The sequence below is a fragment of the Tripterygium wilfordii genome, chromosome 6 (assembly GCF_013401445.1).
Source record: "Tripterygium wilfordii isolate XIE 37 chromosome 6, ASM1340144v1, whole genome shotgun sequence".
Classification (NCBI taxonomy): Eukaryota; Viridiplantae; Streptophyta; class Magnoliopsida; order Celastrales; family Celastraceae; genus Tripterygium; species Tripterygium wilfordii.
The window spans coordinates 2,223,368-2,245,115 of NC_052237.1; the positions used below are offsets into that span (position 1 = coordinate 2,223,368).

The 21,748-nt window shown below is 37.4% G+C and overlaps 2 protein-coding genes across 3 annotated transcripts; one reads left to right on the top strand and one right to left on the bottom strand.

Annotated features, from left to right (window-relative positions):
* Positions 1–889: 889 nt before the first annotated feature.
* Positions 890–8,652, top strand: LOC119999552 (flowering time control protein FPA-like). Its single transcript, XM_038847172.1, has 4 exons — positions 890–1,049; positions 1,137–1,451; positions 5,103–6,322; positions 7,142–8,652. The coding sequence occupies exons 1-4, from the start codon at positions 1,047–1,049 to the stop codon at positions 8,385–8,387; spliced, it is 2,784 nt and encodes a 927-aa protein (XP_038703100.1). The 5' UTR covers positions 890–1,046; the 3' UTR covers positions 8,388–8,652.
* A 1,604-nt stretch (positions 8,653–10,256) lies between these two features.
* On the bottom strand, positions 10,257–20,506 carry LOC119999656. Of its 2 annotated transcripts, none has more exons than XM_038847352.1 (22): positions 20,336–20,506; positions 19,752–20,249; positions 19,429–19,667; positions 19,209–19,286; positions 18,731–18,865; positions 18,489–18,610; positions 17,990–18,154; positions 17,610–17,715; positions 17,188–17,293; positions 16,972–17,082; positions 16,127–16,290; positions 15,899–16,016; positions 14,312–14,536; positions 13,753–13,940; positions 12,922–13,089; positions 12,609–12,714; positions 12,244–12,381; positions 11,986–12,144; positions 11,682–11,888; positions 11,310–11,504; positions 11,161–11,232; positions 10,257–10,631 (listed from the first exon to the last, which is right to left on the bottom strand). In XM_038847352.1, exons 1-22 carry the CDS (start codon positions 20,489–20,491, stop codon positions 10,503–10,505), a joined length of 3,585 nt encoding a protein of 1,194 aa, XP_038703280.1. In that variant the 5' UTR covers positions 20,492–20,506; the 3' UTR covers positions 10,257–10,502. The 2 variants fall into 2 exon arrangements, with proteins under 2 accessions (XP_038703280.1, XP_038703279.1); XM_038847351.1 differs by having other exon boundaries at positions 10,258–10,658.
* Positions 20,507–21,748: the final 1,242 nt, after the last annotated feature.

Genomic DNA, 21,748 nt, shown 5'->3' on the forward strand with positions numbered 1-21,748 from the left:
TTATGTAACTTATCAGGTTCATGTCTTTTTTGGTAATCAATACTACTATGCCTATATACAAGTGCCTGCTGTTGACTATATACATTACCAATATAGTCAGATAAGATCATTATATGAATTAGCTCCTAGTTTAAGGGTTCTTGCATGAACTTATACATGAATTTAGCATATACTGTGACATTACAGTTCAAAAACAAGAGACTATGAACTGTTAAATTCGAAGAAAATATGTATAGATAGGGGTCACGCTTATTCTGACTCTGCACATAATCCAGCGGACTTCAAAGCTGATGATTTTAGAGTTGATGATATCACCTTGTGTTTGTGGTTTCAACGGACTTCAAGCTTTCTTAACAATGTTTGACAAGTTATTACCTTGTGTGTCGATCCAAAGATGATGATTCTAAGTCATTTTGTTACGCTTGTATCATTTTTTTTTTGTGGAATAAAAATAGACAAAATAAGTTATAATTGAATCGTACATGAAATTATCATATGTTTACGTGACGCGAGTAATTTGCAAGTTATCGTTTGGGTTCATGGATTTATTCGATGCACACTCGAAAGGTTTGTGGGTCATTATTTAGATTCATGACTTATTCCGTGCACACTCAAAAAATACTTTATATTTACCTGTCGCATAACTCAAGGATCCCGTTGCTGGATAGTGATGGCATATTTCCCAATCATTAAAAAGAAAGAAAAAAAAAACCCTACAATTATATATTAGCAAATATAAAAAAAAAATATAAATACTAATGTAATTAATACATATTTTTATTTTCTTCGCATAAATATATATATATATATATATATATTTATTTATTTATTTATTTAATATAGATTTGAATTTTGAAGAGTATTAAAAAGGCCTTAAAATCTCCGAAGTCCGGACCCTGCAAAAGCAAAAGAAAAAAACTCCTAAGCACAATCGCTGTTGTACACAATCACTCGGGAATTCTCATCTCCTCTTGACACTCAATCTCTTATCTCATCCTCTCTATCATAATCAACCAGAAAGATTCGTAGTCTTTCTCTCAATCGACATGGTGAGTTCTCTACCGCAATTCACTTGACACTACAAAGCACATCTCATGTTTGATTGATTGGACGTGTTTACGTTTCTCTGGTTGTAGACTAGTCGAGCAAGGGGAGGAAGCAGGGAACGGTCCCGAAGAAACCACCAGGCGTCGCCGCAGGAGAAGTCTCTCGGAAGCAGCAATCCGCCGTCGAGGCACCTGTTTGTGGGGAATCTCGCTCAAAATATTGTGGAGAGTGATTTGACTCGTTACTTTTTGCGCTTCGGCGAGCTCGACAGTGTAGCATTCCTGCCAGGTCGAAGCTATGCTTTTATTAATTTTCAGAGAGAGGAGGAAGGCATTGCTGCGATGAGGGCGCTCAATGGAGTCCCGCTTGCGGGCAATCCGCTTAGGGTTGAGTTTGCAAAGTCGGTTAGTCTTGTGTTCTTTTTCTGTTTACATAATAGAATCCTTATTTGTTGCTACAGTTTGTTAATGTGTATAAAATTTGTGTTCCAGTTGAATTCAATTCATTTCTTGAATGCATTCCCTGACTCAAGAATTTATGAACATATGCAAAAGCCCTGAAAGTAATAATGCAGGCTGATATGCTTTATAAAGAAAGAAATAAAATGGCAGACAATAATGAGAAGAAACAAGGGCAAGAGAAATATGGCTTGCAGCCTTGCACCAAGCTATATTTCGTGCCAACAGTTGAATGAATTGCTTCACTGTGTGTTTTAGAGAATGATAGGTTTGAATCCCATCTTATCAATCATTCAGTTGCCATCCAGCATCATAACAAGCCTTGCTCTGCATTCTCGATTGAATCTTATGAGTCTTTCATTGACAGAAGCTAATGCTTTGAATTTTCCATAATGTTGAATTTCTTCTTATGACTGATTCCCACCTTACTTTCAAATGGAAAAAACCTGAAAAATATAAGAATTCAGTGATTTAAGGTATCAAAAGACCTTAAGAGTTAAAGGAATTGAGTGCTCCATGCTCAATAATTCAATTGCACCTGTGATAACAGTTCAAAACATACAAAAAATTAATATTGAATTCTATTTGCAATTCACTTGTCAAAGGAGACAACGACTTCAAATCAAATGCTAAGATCATAAACAACAAAGAATGAATTTCAGTTTTCCAATTTCGTGACTTTGTGTGAAGTCTTTTTTAACACAATCAGATTACAGGAAACTGACATCTCTTTTAACACCTCGTCTGTCCCGTATCAAAGTTTTTGAAGGTTAGCATCATTTATGTACAGAGCAATTAACAGTGGCAGCTCATGTGGAAGGTTTTATATTCTCTTGCTCCATTTGTTGTCGAATTGGTGGATTAACTTATGTACAGCTGCATTTGGAAAATGTTCATACCCAGGACTTCCACACTTTGAAAAACATAAATATATGCTGAATGGCAACTTGATCACCCTAATGCACAATGAGTACCTATCATATCTACACCATAAGCGAATAAAATCATAATTTCACGTTCATAGAAACACTTCCTGGAAGCATCACATCACATAATCATAGTGTTTCTCTAAGCTCGGCCTAAACTAAGAGTCATGGAGAAAGAAAGTTGGCGTTCTACTGTTCGAGGCGAATCTCCAGACTGTTTACTAAGATTTAGTTTGAGTAATTGCTTATATGTCTTGTGAGCTCAGCACCGTCAATTATACACACCAAAATATTGCTGAAGCTACAATGTATGAAAAGCTTACTAGTTAATTAGCAAGGCTGCTGCTCTTAGACCTTGGCTGAATGCCATCTTGAGTATATTTTATACATTCAGTCTACATATGGTGGTTGTGAAGTGATTGGCTCGAGTTAATTTGTTGGATTCTCTTGTTCAGTTGCCAAGTTATCAATTCATCATTCTTTCACTAATGAAGTATGCCGCTTATGTACAATAGTGCCTGCGTACTTGCTAAAAAATTCTACAAATGTCATGGCTCTTCCCCTTCTGTGTAATAACAAACCCAGTTCAATTGTCAACTCTTGGTGGCAAATAAGTAGATTATCAATATGATTTATAATTATTAAAAAAATAAAAGGAAAGGATTTATGATCTGGGAAATAAGTTCTGTCATCTGTATAGATAACAAACATATGCTGAGTGGTGGAAATTTGTATAAAAGTAACTGTTTGGGACTCATGAGTGATGGTTTTCTTTTCATGTCACTATCCCCTGGTAAATCACAAGCTTCATTTGATAAATCCCTATTAGTGAAGCTTAAGATTCTTCTTAATTAGATGAAAGCCGTTGTGATTTCAATTTTTGATGTTAGTTCTCACAAAAAAGTACTTGTATGGACAGAGATCTCTTTGTAAATGTTTTGTTTTAATACCAAGATCTTCTCAATTCAACTCTTCCTTGCATGTGAACTTCAGTTTAGCATTGCCAATCTGAATGTCATTTATCTACATGAAGTCGATAGGGACTTTGAATTTGCTATTCCAATCACCATGGAAAAGAGTCTCTCAAACCTTTCACATGTTCATGGTAAAGAAACAACACTTATTGAACAAGTTTCTGAGGTCTGGGAAAGCCAGATATGCACATCATTTTCCCCATTCAAGAAGCTGTTTCACTGCTTGAACCTATGATGCCTAGGTTGCAATGAAGCAACTTTAACGCGATTACACCATGCCAGAGACCAAAGCCATTCATCCTCATAACTCAAAACACAAATGTAGGAACCTGAGTCCTGGCTAGTAGTTTAGTTATGCGGTCATATGCCAGTTTAACTTCAATGTATCTGCAATTCTGTGTAGATATTACCATGGGAACTTCATTGTGAGCCTCCTGCTTGGAAATGTTTGTCTGCTGTTTACATTTGATGCTGATTGTTTTGTTTCCATATTATGGAGGAAGAACTATGTTCATGGTCATGACAGGGGGTGTGTTGAACAGAATAGTTGCTTAAGTTTAACTACTTAAACTTTGCTATGTTAGATATTGGTTTAGGCCCTTCAGCATTATCTTTGCTTTCCAGATTATGACACACTTTGGACGATTGAGTTAACTTATGAATTAGTAAAGTTCAATAAAAATCACACCCCTTTCACTTTAAGTATCAGCCGATGTGTGTTGAACAGAATCATACCCAGTCATTTAGTGTTTGCCTTAGTTTAAGTAAGGAGGATTGTTTCAGCTGACATTCTTGACTTTTTCTCTGGTTAGTATTATTTTCTGATTTCTTAGCTTGGCTTCATAAGTGATTTTTCTTTCTGCATGCTTTTCCATGCCACTCTTGTGGTGAGAGATAATAGCGAATTGCAAATACAGGGCAGTGTGATGCTTTGGAATCATCTATCTAGGTTTATCCATAAGCAGGAAGAAATTTAGATTAAAGTGACTGTTCCAATATATTTTTTGTTTTGGATTGCTGTTTTCGTATGTTAAATAAATGATGTGAAATGTCCCAAGTCAACAAGTTAACTTATTAGGTGAATGACAAAGTAACTAATCTTAACATGGTATTGGAGTGGGAAGTCTTGGGTTCAAATCTTAACTTCCGCAATTTAAACTCCCATCTACTGTTGCGCCAAGTGTGGGCATTTGTGTGTAAGAGTAGCCTTGGTGTTGGGCCTCGTTTGTTATGCACGTGTTGGGTCGTCGGATTGCCCTCACACGTGAGGGAGATTGTTAGAATATGTATAAATGATATGAAATGTCTCAAACTATAAAGTTAGCGTATTGGGTTAAATGACCAAGTAACTAACCTTAACATCCTAAATCCTGTATGCCCCAATAGATCCGATGAGACTTATGGTAAATTTATGAGTTATTCACCCATCAGTGGTCTGTTGTTCACTTTCTTAAGTGCCTTACAGAGTGCCTTACAAATTGTCAAAGTTTCTGTTTACATTTGCCAAAGATGTTATGCTTCGTGAGTTCTTTTTCCATGGTGCAGATCCTCATCTGCTACTGCTATATCTGATTAAGGAAACTTAGATGCTAAGATATGATTCCTTAAATTCAACTTGTTTGTTTTCAATCTAATAAACTAAGACCATATGACTGCTTAAAATAAGGGTTGATCCCATATCTTATTTTCAATCACAGGATAAGTCATCAACAACATTGCCTGGCGAAGATTACTTGCAACGTAGAGATGAGCAACATTCTGCCTCAAGAGGATCCCCTTTCTTTCAAAGAGATTCTAGGGCATTCTATTCTAGTCCAGATCCCTTTTACCCTGACAAATCAAAGTCAGGAGATAGAAATGAAGAACCTAGTGAGGTGTTATGGATAGGTTTTCATTCTTTATTAAAAGTAGATGAGATGAGTTTAAGGAAAGCCTTCTCCCCATTTGGTGAGATTGAGAAGATCACGGTTCTCCCAGGTCGAGGTTATGCATATGTTCAGTTTGGAAATATAATGTCAGCTTGTAGAGCTAAAGAAACACTCCAAGGGAAATTATTTGAAAATCCTCGTGTACATATTTGTTTTGCAAGGAGTGAAACCGGCCCATCGAACAGTGGAAGGGGCTCAATGAATGTCCAATTTTCCCCGCATTTGAAGTCCAACGGTAGCCCAGGATCTTCTGACAACTTTCGATGGAACCGGAAGGGTGGGAGTTTACATGGAGATCCCACCATTGGTTCTCCTAGTTTTAGCTCAAGTTTGGATCCTGTAGATTCTGACGTGTATGGTTTTAATAGGAAAGAAGCTTCTTGGAATGGTGAACAGTGGAGGCCTGGAGACGTTAGGTTTGAACAAGGATCAGCACAAGATATGTATGAACGTCATGGTAGTCCTACCAGAGAAAGAGATGGTACCTTCCATGGTTTTCCTCACAAATTTCCTCAGAATAGTTTATTTTATGAAGATCATCCTGACGTATCAGAAGATACCGATTACTTTTGTGGATTCAAGAAGTTGAAGTTTGGCACCTTTCCTCCCGATGGGGAGCTTCCTGAGTATCGTTCCTTGGAACAGAAGAAACATAGTTTGCCGAGGGCATTCTCTGATTTCCCCCGACGTGAGACCTTTGACAAGAACATCGAGGCTAGGCCTTTTGGATACAAGCAGATGCCTGACCATCCATTGAATTCAGTTCTACCTCATGAAGACACAAACGATCTCTGGAAAGCGCCATATGAGAGTTTCCAGGCAGGTTCTGGTTCTTTGCTGTCAAATCCTGTTGACGGGAAAAGAATAACTCCTGAATCAGACCGACCTGGTTTGATGGAGTGGAAATGGGAGGGGACTATAGCAAAGGGAGGAACTACCGTCTGTCGTGCTCGCTGCTTTCCAGTGGGAAAAGTCATGGACTTCATATTGTAAGTATTCCTTTTCTGATTTGTGATGGATGTGAAAAGATCTTTATCCTGCCTTTTTTTTTTCCAGCTCCAAATATTTTGCTAGTTCATCGCTTACCTCTTGGCCCTTTTGTCTATCAGTAATGAGTGTGATCCCATTTTCTCAACTTTAGTACAAATGGTTGATACCCTTTTTTCTTGCTCCCTGTCTAACTGCAACAACAAAGATGTTATTTTCTATTTCTATATGCCAACGTGTCCATTGTGTCTGTCATCATCATATTTTCAAAGAGTTGCAAAACTCAGTACATGCATGATGCATTGATGTTTCACTGGAAATGGAGTCATCCGTTACTTTTTTATCGTATTAAATAATTGCTCAATTCCATTAATTCATTGACCCATATAATTAATTTGAATTCCTGAAACAATGACTTAATGTTGTTCTTGCCCCTGGATTAGTAACAGTTGAATAGTTGATCATCTATCGTTTGACCAAATTCTGTGATCCTGATTTTGTATTTAACGTAAGTTTTCCATTTGGAGACATGATATATTGAAATTTTTTGAGTTGTTGCTTAATTTTGTCAAGCTTAGCTCATCTGATGTCACTCCAATCAGTCGTGTGGATCTCACCTGAACTTGAATATTATGGATGCCCAACTGAATTGTAATGATTATATTCTTTCTATGAAATTGTAGAGCCTAGTCATATTTATTCCCCAACTCAAATTGTATAGCCTTTTCTATGCCATTCATTTCATATTCTCTTCATAGCATGTTATCTTCCATTAGGAAAGGAAAAAAAATTTACTGTTTTACACAGGTGTTCTGCTGCAGGCCTGAATTCTTGGATTGCAGTGCAAGGACCGGTCTAGACATGCTTGCAAAGAATTACTATCAGGCCGCTAGTTCTTGGGTGGTTTTCTTTGTTCCCCACAGTGATCCTGATATTGGATTATATAACGAATTCATGCATTATCTGGGTGAGAAGCAGCGAGCAGCAGTTGCTAAGTTGGATGACAAGACCACATTGTTTCTTGTACCACCTTCTGAATTCTCTGAGAAAGTACTAAAGGTACCTGGAAAACTGAGCATTTCAGGTGTTGTTTTAAGGTTAGAGCATTCCGGTTCCAGTTTGGGCCCCCCTCACCACCCGACTGAGATAATGGATAGAAACTCGTTGCCTTTTCATGTGGAGACGTCATTTCCAAATTCAACAATACCTGCACGACCGTTCCCATCCATAACATCTGTTCCGGATTCGGGTAAACTGGCAAGTGACTTATCATTTGCTGGGAATATGGCTGCATCAACTCCACCTGCGTCTTTCTCGAGTCCAGCCCATGGTGTTGGACATCTGTCTGACTCATACAGCGAAAATGGGCATGACTATCGAGTTCATCAGCGGAGCTCTGCATTAGGACCCAACTGGTCTCCTCACCATATACAGAACACAAATTCTGGTACAAGAAATGTGCCATCACAAGCACCTAACAGTTCCATTGAAAATGGTCGGCAGAATCACTCAATCATGCCAAGAGGTATGCAAGAGACGAGCTCTACTCATTTTGCAGGAGGAACAAGTACTCAATTATTTGGAAATAGAAAGTTGTCGCTTCAGGAAACCAGACCTTTGGTTCCTTTATCTACGCCTGCTGGGGCTCTGCAACCAGAACAAATTGCACAGCTGGCATCATCTCTTCTTGGGCAACAAAAGCAGTCAGGAAGCAATTACAATGTCCCAACGGGAGACGATAGTAAGCAAACACACACGGCATATTACTCTGACAACGAATTCCGAACCATGCAGAGATATGGAATGCAGAATGATCAGGTAGCTTTTGACACTCCAACATCTCAGTTTGTTCAAGTGCAGCAGTTGCAGCATCAGCAGACATCAAATGTTCCTGCTACAATGGCTCCAACTGTTCAAAGAGAAATCCAGCCCACTGTTCAAGGGAATTCACAGCTGCAGAGTACCGGATCACGAGAAGCAGAAGAAGATCCACAGAAACGCCTCCAAGCAACATTACAATTGGCTGCATCCCTTCTTCAGAAAATCCAGCAGGGAAAAGGAACTTGATCTTATGCAGACTTCATGCTTTGACAACAATCTGAATGGCAATTGACTAGATTAGAGTTCCGATGAGTTATCATTCAGATCCATTGGTTGGCCAGGGATCGTGCTGAGTCCCTCCTTTGCGCCGTCTTACTTGACAAAGTCTTTTGCAATTTTCATTTTTCATGTTTGAGAATTTTCTTTGACCGGCGCCATTCCTTCCACCCACGGCAGCATATGAACTGAACTCTGTTGGCTATGAATTTTGCCTTCAGATGGGGATATGGGAGCTGGCTGTCCAATTGAATTCTAAATTCTAAATTTTTTTAGCAAGTAAGAAAATGTATAAATGTAAAATGTATGAAAGTAGAGGGGCATACACAAGAGAAGAACAAGCCCTATTGGGCCAACAAGAAGAAAGTTTTACAGCCCTAAGAGGGAAACAAGGCCCAAGAGCCAGAAGGAGCAACAAGCTCTATTAGTGACAAACAATAGTCCAGACGAGCAAGAAAGCAAAACCACGGGGGCAGAGACAAGGCCCTGTCCATAACAGTCGGAACACAACTTGGAGATCCTGCGAGGGGAACAACAGGACCTCCTAACCCGGGCCGAGCAGGAACATAAAGGGGCCACCAGGGGAGGGAGCCAGCCTTGTCTTCAGATCCAACCGGACTTGAGGAGACAAAACATTGACTCAGCGACATGAGATGATCACCAGAGAGGGACGATTGGACGAAACAAAAGCCGGAGCAAGGGGCCATCTCTGGAAATAGCGTCGGAGGCCAGGCCTTGACAGACTATAAGCTAGCAAAGATGCTGCCCAAACACGGTCCAAGGAAGAGTCCCAAAAAGGCCTTGGATCAGATGAGGCCCAAAAAGTTTGGGGCCAGCAGGTCAAGGGAGAGCAAAAACAGGCCGCTTGAGGGTGGGAGCTAGGCTGGCTAGCCTTGACCAACCAAAAGGCAGAAGAGGCCCAAGGAGGGACAACCCAAAGCTAGTAGCCCAAATGCGAAAAGAACCTCCGGCAGAAAAGAAAGAGGTGGGGATTTGAAGTACAGCCCAAGAGCCGCATCCAGACCCACTATTAGAATTAAAATTGCTTTGCCTTTCTCCCTTTGCTGTCCTTTTTCTTTTTTATATTCTCTTTTTTTCCCCCTCTGTTTTCGTTTTCTCCTTTTCTTTTCCCATAGCCTCTAAAGGCTAAAAGTCTAAAACTCTCTTTTCTAAACCAAGAGAGGGGCCTGAGGCAACCCGAATGATGAAGCCCAAGAAGTAGAGGCCCAGGGCATTAAAATTTTAAACTCTAAATCTAAAATCCTAAACACTATCCTAATTCTAAATCCTAAATTTTAAACTTTAAGGCTCCGTTTGGGTGGGAGGATAAAACTCCGTATAGTATAAAATTATCCTTTAACGAAATTATCGGGTGTTTGGATGATTTTTAAAATACTCCTGATAGCATAACTTTATACAAAAATGATTCTTATACAATGCCGGCAGTATAATATTAAAACACCTCCAACTCGTTTTTATTTTATACGGAACACTTAGTATAAGAAATAACATGTCAAATGACAAAAAAAACCCTCTCTCTCACTTTAATTGGGGGTAATCCAGACATATTATCACAAATCTTATACTATTCAAGCCTAATATTAGATTTTTTCCAAACGCTGGATTGGATTAAATTATACATCAACTTATACGAGGATTAAATTATACATTGGATAGCAATATTATACTATCCTATACGGAGTACCAAACGGAGCCTAAATTCAATATATTCCCATTTTTTTATCAAATTAGGAACAAATTTATCATTCAAAAAATAAAAAAACAGTAAAAAAGCCACAAAACTTTTAAAAAAGCTACCAGGGTTTATTGTTTAAATATAAAGTAATAAACATAATAAACCTTAACAAATACATTGTTTTTATTGATATGAAGCAAATTTCTTACATACAAAAAATTATGTTTACCTACTAATGAAATGGAGGTGATGCAATCTTAGGCTGGCACTTTACATTTATGCTGTAGATACATAGCAACAAAAATATGTGTATATAATTAACACTTTCATGGCGTTTTAGCTTACTGTGGACCTTCTCTGCTTGGAGATTTGATGAAGTGTGACTGCTATTATACGTAGAAGTAGGTAGATGTATCAGTGTTTGATGTGTCTCTACAGAGAATAGAACGAGCTTCGGTTACTGAGCGAGGTGGCTCAACATCTTTGTCTTGCAATGAGTTTCCTTGCAATCTCTGCATCTGGGATGCAAAGGTGTCGTCTAATATCTGCCAAAAATACAGGACTAATAAGGTTTAACACAAGAAATTTCTTATCAACAAATATGATGTAATTCAACTACACATAAGGCTATGCTTGGCACAAGAGGGTTCAGGTCGAGAAGGCAAGTGCTCGAGACGGTTTCAATACTAAATTATGTATTTTTCCTCCCATTTCCGACTCCACAAACCTTCCTGCCAATGATAGTTGTTAGTTGAGATGGGTTTGGGGCTCATGGTGGAGTTACAATCTCCGTAAGAAGATCTCTCTCAAGAAGGCTATTTTTCTCAAATTCGTGTGAGGGCTACATTTACTATGTGAGCACCAAGGTACACTCCATATATGTTTATATATGCGATGTATTTTAGCAAACTTGCATGAAATTTCGTTTTTATGCATGTTGTATGATCCAACAATAGCCTATGCGAGTTCGTGGATAGGTAGAGGATCAATAGAATCATTAACATATAACTTACAAGCTATTGTTAAGGTAAGAGATAGTCTACTTACCCCTAGAGCATAATAAGATCCGTTATACCATACTTGGTTTTCCTTCCTTCCCTCGAGAAATTTTAAAACAATCTAGTATAACAAGAAAATGAAACTGCATCAGAATTTAGAAAACTTTAGTTAAATGGCTTCTGGGTAAAGTCATTCACCTGTCCCATCCTATCCCAGAATCCACGGCAAGTTGCAATGAATATCCGACTAGTGAACACTTCATGTAAGTTGGAAATAGAGTCGATCAGTTGTAGACTAAGCATCTGCATTCTTTCGCGAACATCAGTTTCTCCATCTTCCTCTTTTATATCCTCCAGAATTCGTTTAAGTCTCGTGCTTCGATTATCTTGAATCTGAAAAAAAATTAAGTCTTCTTTAATTTTTCTGAGTTTTTTATCTCACATTGCAGCTGCTTGATTCGACAGATGAACAAACGGGTAGAAAAATAGATCACTTTTAAGGTTGTTTCCTAGTAAAAAGCTACAAAAGAGTAAATAATACAAAGTAACCGGATAGCAAGTATAGCTTACATTGCTGACAAGTTTCTCTACTGTAGCCTGCAAGTAGTTTTTGTATTTTGTTCGCAACACAACCGTAATCCCATTCATCTGCTCCCCGAAGAGTGACTTCTTATCCCCAGCTACAGGGAGATAGGATGCCCAAGACTTCAAGAGGTCCTCCACTCTGCAATGCAAGACATCAAGAATTCTCTTGATTGTATTCATGAAAGTTCCTAGCTGCCAAAAGAAAATGTGAAAATGTTAGATATGTGACTACATTACAAATCGTCTGTGTGTTTGTGTTTGCCATTTATGAGGCAATTTGGACACTCACATGATTGGGTACTGAATACATTGTTGTTGACTGTCTTCTTGTGAGCTTCTGGACCTGGATATTAAGCCTTTTCGGAATGCTATCTCTTAAAGGAGTCAAGATTTCATAATATTGCTTCTCCAGTGCTTTAATTATTGCTCTTTCCACATTGGAAACAGCCTTCAAAAAATGAACAAAGACAACAGGATGAATAGAGTCTACATATGAACATAGAAACTGGCATACATGGGAAATTGGGCAGATTAAGTGAAAACTCACATTTTCCAATATCAACGAGTACTGAGGCCATCGATTGATCACCACTTCATACTCGATGAGGGAATTTAGTATTTTATCATACATTTCCTCAGCGAAAGGAGAGGTGGAATGATTTGTTATTACTCCAGCCCATGCCACCTGTAACAGGTAAATCCTAGTCAGAGTGAGATTGTTCATTGTAGTCGTCCATTCTACAAACAATTTACATCTTTAATCTAAATTATCCCCTATTTAATAAGTGGAATGGAACTTAAATGTACAAATTTTTCCTAGTAAGATGGCATGATGATGAAAAACAAAATGCTGTTGCTTGCACGTCACTTTTATTTCTCTAGACTTCAAATAATCGTAGATTTATTGGATACCTTTTCCGCTTTGCAAAGCTCAAGTAAGTTGAGTTCCATGTCCTGGATCCAAACCATTACATAGTCATGGAACAAACTTCTTGAATCAACACCACCCTGCACTGCACTGGAATAAATGGAATAGTGTGTCAGGAAGAAAACAGAAAAATGTCATGGTGGGGAGTAAAATGAGCTTTCTGGTAACGAATTCAGTCTACAACAGGTCATTGAAATCTTTTCACTTTGGAAAATGGAACGTAATATAGACCATTCTGGACATTTATCATGATTAGGTCTTACATTCAAGAAAAGAAATTATGATTAGGTCACGAACCTGATATTCCACAGCTCAAGGTTCCGCTCAAAGTCAGCAGTCGCAATCAGAAGTTCAATCACATGGGGCAGTGGGCCAGACGGAGGCCATGCAGAGAGGAAACCTCTAACTCTATTACACAACTCAGTGCTGTAAACACCAGCTGCAATATTTGATAAGTCAATTGAGCTGCAAAAAAAAAAAAAAATACATGTCAGGTTTCAAATGCTACGATCAAAATAAGAAGTTTCAGGAATACATTGTCAGCTCATATCAGAGACGGAAATTTTGTAAATTCCAATTTAACAATGTGCATACCAGACAAGAAAATTACTACTTTTTTTTTTTTATTAGGGAACCTACAGACACGTCTTGCGGGCTTTGCCCTACGCGACGGCCCAGAGTAAACCCTAACCCAGCCAGCCACCCCACTAGACTGTCTGGGCTTTAAGTCAGGGCCTAGGCCCAGGTGGGATATAACTCCAGTGGACGAGAAAACTCGCGTTCGTTCCCCGTTGGAATCGAACCCCTTCCCTCCCGCCTGCACGCGCGAGCACGCACAGTTAAGTGGGGAGACCGGGGACACGACCAACGAGGCTATACCACTTTCGTTAGAAAATTACTACTTGCTAAAAAGGAGAAAATAAAAATGGGAATTGATACATACAAAATTTAGAAATTTTGTATGTATCAAGCTGATTGTGTTAGTACTTAGTACCTCAGAAATATCAAATTGGCACTAAGTTGGTTTCATCAATTACAATCTGTTATTCATTTTTGGCGACTTCCCAAACCTGAACCCTTCATACATGAGCTTTTGACATCAGGAATATGTTGATATGACACCAGTACCTTGGAAATATGTGTTGATTGTGGATTTTGATGTCTGCCTGAATTTCGTTGCCAATATTTAAACACAGATTCTTCATCTTCAAATAAGCTGTTGAGGTGGTAATTGAATCCATGATACCTTCAGAGTTGCTGGATACAAACTCATCGGTCTCGACCATATGCTTCCGACACCTCTTCTTTGCAGCTGTCTGTAAATAATAGCTTTTTGGCTTAGACTTCTATTGTCAATAAAGCATCAAAAAAAAGTGTAGAAGAAAGCAGCGAAATTCACTATTAGCTTATGGATAGCAATGACGAATGATGTCCCAACACTTAAGTGACTTGGCATTCTACTGGGCAGACAACTAGAGAAGATCCTCGCTTGACTGAGTTTTCACACTAGCATAATGCAAATTCTTGTTTATCTAGGATTCAGAAAATTCTACACCTACTATGTCTAACTGACATCTAATGCATCTAAGAAGTACGAATGCTTTTGATCTCACAAAAAAAGTACAAATGCTTTTGGAAGGCTGTAAGAAATAGTATATGAGGATCATTCTTAACGCAATTAACTTGCCTGCAGATAGTTTCTCAGCATAATCTGGGCATCTTGAGATAGTATGTCATGAAGCAGACAGTATACTTGAACAGCAGGAGCTAAAACAGGTGCCACCATCTCCTGCATTGGACCAAATAAGTCTGCTATCCCAGTTGAAGTTTTTTCATCCAATGACTTGTAGTTCTCAAAAACAGTTGCCAATAGACTCTCAATTTGTGTTTCACATTCCAACAATATGCTTTTCTGCAAAAGGGAGAGTATGTCAAGAGCCAATTCAATAACAAATTCCCCAAATGATAAAGTGATCCCCCAAGCAAACAGTGTATGGATTTATAAGCAAGAACCATCTTCTTGTTATAAAATGCACCAAACAAGGTTGTTGTACAGAAAGAGTATCTTCCAGAACTTTGATACTTGTATCACAAAATTCAACAATCAGAAATGATAGAAAACCTTTCCAGTGGACAAACTATCTCAGAGAAGGTAAGCATACTTACTAAAATTGAAATTTGGATAATGGCCCCAAAGAAGCTCTGGGATTCTGAAAATGAAGAAAACTTTGTTCTTCTCTTATAATTTAAAAGATAGTGGAGAATGGTTCTCCAAATGAAACACATTTTCATCATCTTCAGAAATACTACATACCCAAATTGAGCTAAACTAGCCAGAAACACTACATTATTTTACATTTTACCTTCACAGAGGGTTCCTCTCCATCTATTGAGCACTATATTAAAAATGCCAAATTCAAATAGTATGAAATCCACCAAATTAAAGTGCTAGTTAATGATAATGATGCCGTAATAAACAGAACCCTGGATTTACCACTGTATACATATTGCTTGAGTCATTAGCCAGAGAACACCCATGATAAGAAAACATATACTTCATCAACTGTAACTATCATGATGCAATTTCCCTTGATTTCATTGTTTTGTTTGATTTGGATCGCTACGATTTCAAGAATGCAGTATTTTGAATTGAGACAGGGAAACCCATTGAAGTAATTATTATTGTGAAGGGTGGGGTTTTGGGTTTTGGAGTATTTTTGAGCTAAGAGTCTGGTGTATTCAAAGCTAAGACTTAAGAGTCTGTTGTTGTATTGTATATGGAATTTATTTTACTGTGAAGAATTTCACAATTTCTGAAGATGATAGCTAGAAGGGGTGGGGGCTCTGGGAATCCTTGGAAATTTGCCAGACAAATTGGAATCCAGAAGAAAAGCTGATTGCTGGTTACCTTGTATGCCTCCTCTGGATCACCTTACACGTATATTCTAGGAAATCTGCTATGGTGAGAAGAACTCTGGATTTCTGGTAGGCAACAAGTGATCAACAACATGGATTGTTGCAAATAAAGTGTCTACACTTCTTGAGTCAATAAAGTTTGGTGTTTGTTTGTTTTGCTGTACGCTAGGAATCTTCGTCAAGGCATTATCAGTTCTGCAACCTTAGTTGTACTTGTACCCTATGACTAAGTTTGTGCACTGTCATCAAGGCATTTATCTTATAATGCCTTTGTTATTTTGTAATTATGCTCATTAATCTATGAAATCAATACTTCTTATAAAAAAATGAACACATGTGTGCATTTTGGAAGACCTACCTCTTGCCTAGTCAGACTTTTCTCACTTTTAGCCTTTAAGATAGGTACAAGTAGTTCTTTGACAAGCTCTAAGCAGTCTTTTGTTGGAGTTGCCACGTTCATGACATGTGAAAGATATCTATAAAAAAGAAAAGAAAAGAAAAGAAAAAGCATTATGAGTGAAGATAACACAACCATTTAGCAAAAGAATAGCATGCATTCGAAAAAATATATATACTCTCTAATAACCTCAGCTTGGTATATGTATCAGAAACTCCGTAATAGTCTGCAAATTCAGTCAACAACCATTTCCATTGTCCATGCAACCTTAAGTTTCGTGAATGGAAAAGCTGCCCCCGCATTGCAGCCTCGAGCAACAGATCATATGCTAGAGTCTCCACAACAGCTCCACTCTAATTATGCAACATGGTGAAACACAAATAGTGAACACACTGGATATAAATTATAAACTGACAGTCTACATAAAAATGCATCAGATATCAGCATGCCACCTTTCCCATCCACCCCATGCATGGATGCAAAAGGAAAGAGTAGTTCAAGAAGGGCAAGGGCGGGTTAGAGAAGAGGGATCAGTGGAAGGAAGGTAACTTAGAAAGAATGTGTTTACCAAAGATTATTCCAAACTAATCATACCGTGTTTGTGATAAGAGATACAGTGATTCTGGAATTTCATTTGCTTGTTTGAACCATCTCAGACCCGACTCTTAAAATAGGAATAAAATTATCCAAGCAATAATATTTGAAACAAATATTCACCAAGACACAAAATATGTAGCTGAACCAATCCAAGCTCGAAATATTGAAACTACTTACATAAGAAAATCTGGAAAGATATGTACATAAAGAGTAAAGAGTAATGTGTTTACGTATGTGTATTTTTAAGTTTTAACGGGGATATCAACTAAAAGCATCATCACCGGCCATGAATGAATCAATCAGTCCTAATTTCTATTTGACTTTCCCTAACTTCCTTACTTTTAATGCTATAAATTGGAAGAAATTGAAACCCAAGTGGAAGTAATAATACATAGAAAATATGTTCTCTGGTAAGTTAAGCATAAAAAATTTGCAACCTTTATGTTATTAGTTTCATCACATGTGATTGTACTCCCAATGGACAGCTGAACCTTCCCAATACATTCTTGGTCATCATGGTATAAGGGCCACCACTTGATTCTGTCACCCTGCAAAGTATGGACAATCACATTGGATAAAAAATTCATGGTAGGAAGACAGGATTTATCTTCATAAAACATATAATACTATATAACTAAAGGAAGGATACATACAGGATTATCAGTCAATGAAGAAATTGGAATTGTAGCTCGACCATGCACTGATTTCATTGAATCTTGAACTTCTATCAAAACAGCATCTGCTTCACTCTCTGGAAAACTGAAAGCACACATATAAGATATTCTCCAAATGCTTGTATGAAAAAATCAGGGATAGAACCATCTCTTTGAGAGCTCGTTTGTAGTTTAACTATGCTTGCTAAATGAATGTATATAAGCATAAAGATTGTGTGTGAGTGTGTGTGGTTCCCATGTACTATCTAAAAATACTGTTATAACCTAAATTCTTTTCCACCTGCAGACCTGCCAACTTTCTTTTCTACCTTCTTTTAAAAGTTTGTTTCCTACTGCAAATATTTTTGGAACTTCCCATCAATGCACTAGCATGTATGCAAAAATGCAAGATGATAACTTACAATATATGGTAATTTCCACTTCCAGGGAGCAAACAGATAGCAGAACCTGGCTCGACTTGAGTATCTTCAGTTGCACTCTTCAATTGGGATAGGCATGACAATGGCTCTGTAAAACACGGCACGATAATCATAATTGTCTCAAGAGACAGCATAGAATTACAAGTCCAAAATGTCTAGATGAATAACTATCACATAATCAATATGAAGTACAAAAATACAATCAACATTGACTTTAGGGCATAAAATTCCTTCTAGCATTGGTTTTTGCTTCAGTGTTTCAATAGAGAAAGTGGACAGTTCAACTTGTAATGGTCGAAGTAATAAAGATTCCATTTTGTAAGAGCCAGTATAGATCAAGATTTGATACTATGGAGACAGACCTTCAGATGCCACAGAGAATGAAGATAACCTAAGAGTATTCATGCCAGTTTTCACTAGTGACGAAACATGCCGGATATACTCTTTGCCCACTTGAATGTAGATTGCACTCTGCTGTGAGTATGTGCTTTTAAGTTTCCGTCTTGGTAGCACTCGAATTTTCTTCACTGAATAATACAGCAAACAAATTTGAGTTAAATGATGTAAATTTCAATTTTAGTCGGTGTAGAAAACTCATCATCAATAATTAACTTTATTTGAATATGTAATGTCAAAATAAAGCATATTAAGTCAAACCAAGGGAATGGTAAACGAATGAAGTAACTGAGTTCAAGGAGGGCAAGTCGACATTACAACATGATGGTTTATGATATCTTAGGACAAATAACACTTAAGCTTTTTTTTAAAAAAAAAATACATTTTCCAGAAGTAACTAACACTAAGATTATTGTCCTTCCAATATTTAAATTCTTATGATTTAGCATAAAAGGGAGTGCTCACCTTCGACCCTAATTTTTCCAACGACCTTCTTTACCTTCAAAGGGAAAATCTGTTCAACATTTTCATTAGTCCTAACTTCCGCTGGTTGCACACGTCTTGGTTGCAACAGAAATTTGTGTAGCCTCCAATGTCAAAGAACATGGGTTAGATCCCATTCAAAGTTGATGGTAAGTGATGAACTGTAAAAAAAATTCTAGAGTTTGAGTTGAAAATCACATTCATACAAGGATAAGAAATCCTACCCAAAGGCACTTCGAAGAACCAGACATTCATCACGCAGGAACTCAGGCGCTTCAGTGCAGCATCTACTCCATGCATGCAGACATAGGCGTATGCATGCATCATAGGCTACAAGAGTTTGCCATGCATGTTGACCGCTACAGCAATAAAAGTTGATATTCCATTAGATGAGATGGTATATAAACTTCATAGCACACCTCAAATATGCTAATACCAGTTAAATGGCGCGTAAAAATGAGAATCTTTGATGGTGCAAAGAGAAAACATAATTGAGCACACATAGCAAGGGCTTATTTGCTAAAGGGCAGCCACACAATTGGAAAATTCTGTGAATAAAAATTCAGACTGCTATTTCTTTTATAATTATGTACAAGTTTATCGTTCATCCATGAGTGAAAAGACAGAGTTTGAACTGGAAATAAACAAAAGCATAACCATTTTTATTTAGAGTCAAGAATACTAAAATCCAGACCATCACACCTGGTGCTATAGTCCACTGAGTTTGTTTGCCAGTAAGAGATCTTTTCTTCTTTTTCTTCTGTCATGGTCTTTCTTATGCTGCAGAAACAAATATCAAGAAAACCTTGTTAGAATTTTCAAGGCTTAAATCAAATTGGAAAAAAGAACAGGTGCATGGAAACTTGAAGTTAACAACTTAAAAAAATGAATTTATGACTAATTCAGCTAGGAATAGCAATACGTTTCACCAAGGTCAGTCCATTGTGTATGTTGCGAAGACCAATCAGCTAAACCTCCTTGACCAACATCAGAAGAAGTTTCTGGTTCTGCTGACCCACGAATCCCACTTCCACTTGGATCAATTTCGGCTTCAACCCCAATACTATTTTCTTCTTCATCAAACTCCATGATAGGAGGTGCACTAGGAGTCCCCAAATCCTCAACATCTTTACGCACATGCTTTTCAGGGACGGAAGGACTCTATAATCATCATCAATTCCAAACATCAGAACCATAAGAACACAACTAAAATACTAATTTAAACCAGAACCTCATGAAACTTACAATTGTGTTGTGCGGTTGAACTCTCTCTCGTGCAGAACCGCCACACTCTGAGGTCGTTGTTGAAATTGTATTCTTTAGGGCAAATTTTCGCATCCCCAATTCACCATCTGCTGTGTATCTCCTGACGTTCCTCGGCAGCTCAATCTTCAGATCCTCCATCAACAACTCTCTGTTCAATCTAGAATTAGGTTTCCTTCGCTCAACACATATATTTTCTTCTTCTTCGTAGTCATAAAAATCCTCTGCATTCGTTCCTTCCAAGAAACTCTCCTCCCCAGAGGACCCAGACACAGATTCAACACTCTCGGCATCCTCGTCTCCAAGAGGAGGAGTGGTCAAGCTATGAGGGGTCGGCAATCCAGAGTGGAACTTCAGCGGAGGCAACACGTGTGAAGAGCTAAAAGGGCTGGCCAGAGGGGACTTCGGGTATGGATCACGGAGTCGATTCTCCGAAAACGGAGATCGAACACGATGTTCCAGGTTATCGGCATCTCTTCCCTAAAAATCATCATAAAAAACAACAAAATCGTAAAATCTAGTGAAATTCGAAGAGCAATGGCATCAATCAATCAAAACAGACTAACCTGCTTGATCCAGTCGATAGCTTTCTCGTCGAGACCGTCTGTAAACATGACGTTGGGTCGTTGCAGGGTTTGTAGAGAGGTTGAAGAATGAAGCTTAATGAAGAAGAGACAAGAATAGAGAGCGTAGTGTTTCTGTTTTAAGTCTGCTTCCAACATTATAACGGCTAGTTTTGATTTTGTTTCCTGAGAGGGAATAGAACGTGCAAGATACGATGCCGTTTTATTTGAACTTTTTCTAATAAAATATCATTTATTTATCTGTCTTGATTTGACGGAATTGATAATTACTATTGATTAATAGGATCTGCAGTTGAAATAAATTGGTAGTAAATGGAAGGACTCAAAAAAGGAAATACATTGAAAAGAGTGAGAAAAATATTGGTGCCGGATGTAGCGCCTTCTCGGTCCAATTTTTATTTTTTATTTTTAAAAATCATAAATATCAAATATTTAGTATTCAATCTAACAAATCTAATTATATATTTTTTATTCCAAATAAAATTCAGTATAAAAAAACCATAACAATTTATCATTCTAGACCATTGATATAAACTCAAAATATTCGATGTTTCAATAATGGTGAATTTATTTTTTATTTCAAACAAAAAAAAATCGTTGAAACATACCATAATTTATATGTAGGACTTATTTTCTCTCCTTTACTTGTTGATATTTGTTGAGGGTTCTGAATTAAACATACCATATTTATATATGTTGTCATACTTGGTGATTTTCTCTACTTTATTTATTGATATTCTTAATTTTTTTTATTGATAATCTTAATTAGAACATACCGTAATTCATACGTTGGACTTATTTTCTTTGCTTTATTTGTTGATATTCTTAATTAGAATTTCAAATATAAGCATGATGTGTGCTCCCGTGTAGTTTCTCATTCCACACTAGCAAGTCAAAACCTAAAAGTGACTCTAAGAAAAATTAGCTATTAATTAACTATTAAGTAGAGAATATTTTGTTAGTTTTTTTGTTGTTACAATCATTTTGTGCTTGGTCAACTCTTGTTTTGGATATTACTGCTTAATTTTCTTGAATTGAAAGAATATAATTTATGCTTTTTTTATAAACATAAATAATTTATGTTATTTAGTGCTCTGCACATGTGGTTAGTTCATAGTTGTTATTTCTTTATAGAAGTTTGAGAGGAATTATTTGTCTTCATCTAATTTTCTTCCAGAAGTTTTCAATTCTCTGATAAAAACGTACATCAAATTTGTCTTTAATTAACCTCTTTTTTCCTTTATTTATTAGGAAAAAACCCATTTTTCCCAAACCTACAAGAGACACGAGACTATTGGGCTGGATAATCAATAAATGGGCTTAATGAGTAATGAGCCCAAGCCCAAAATAGTTCTTTCCGGACTAGGTAGGGTGCTCAATATTCAATAATACATT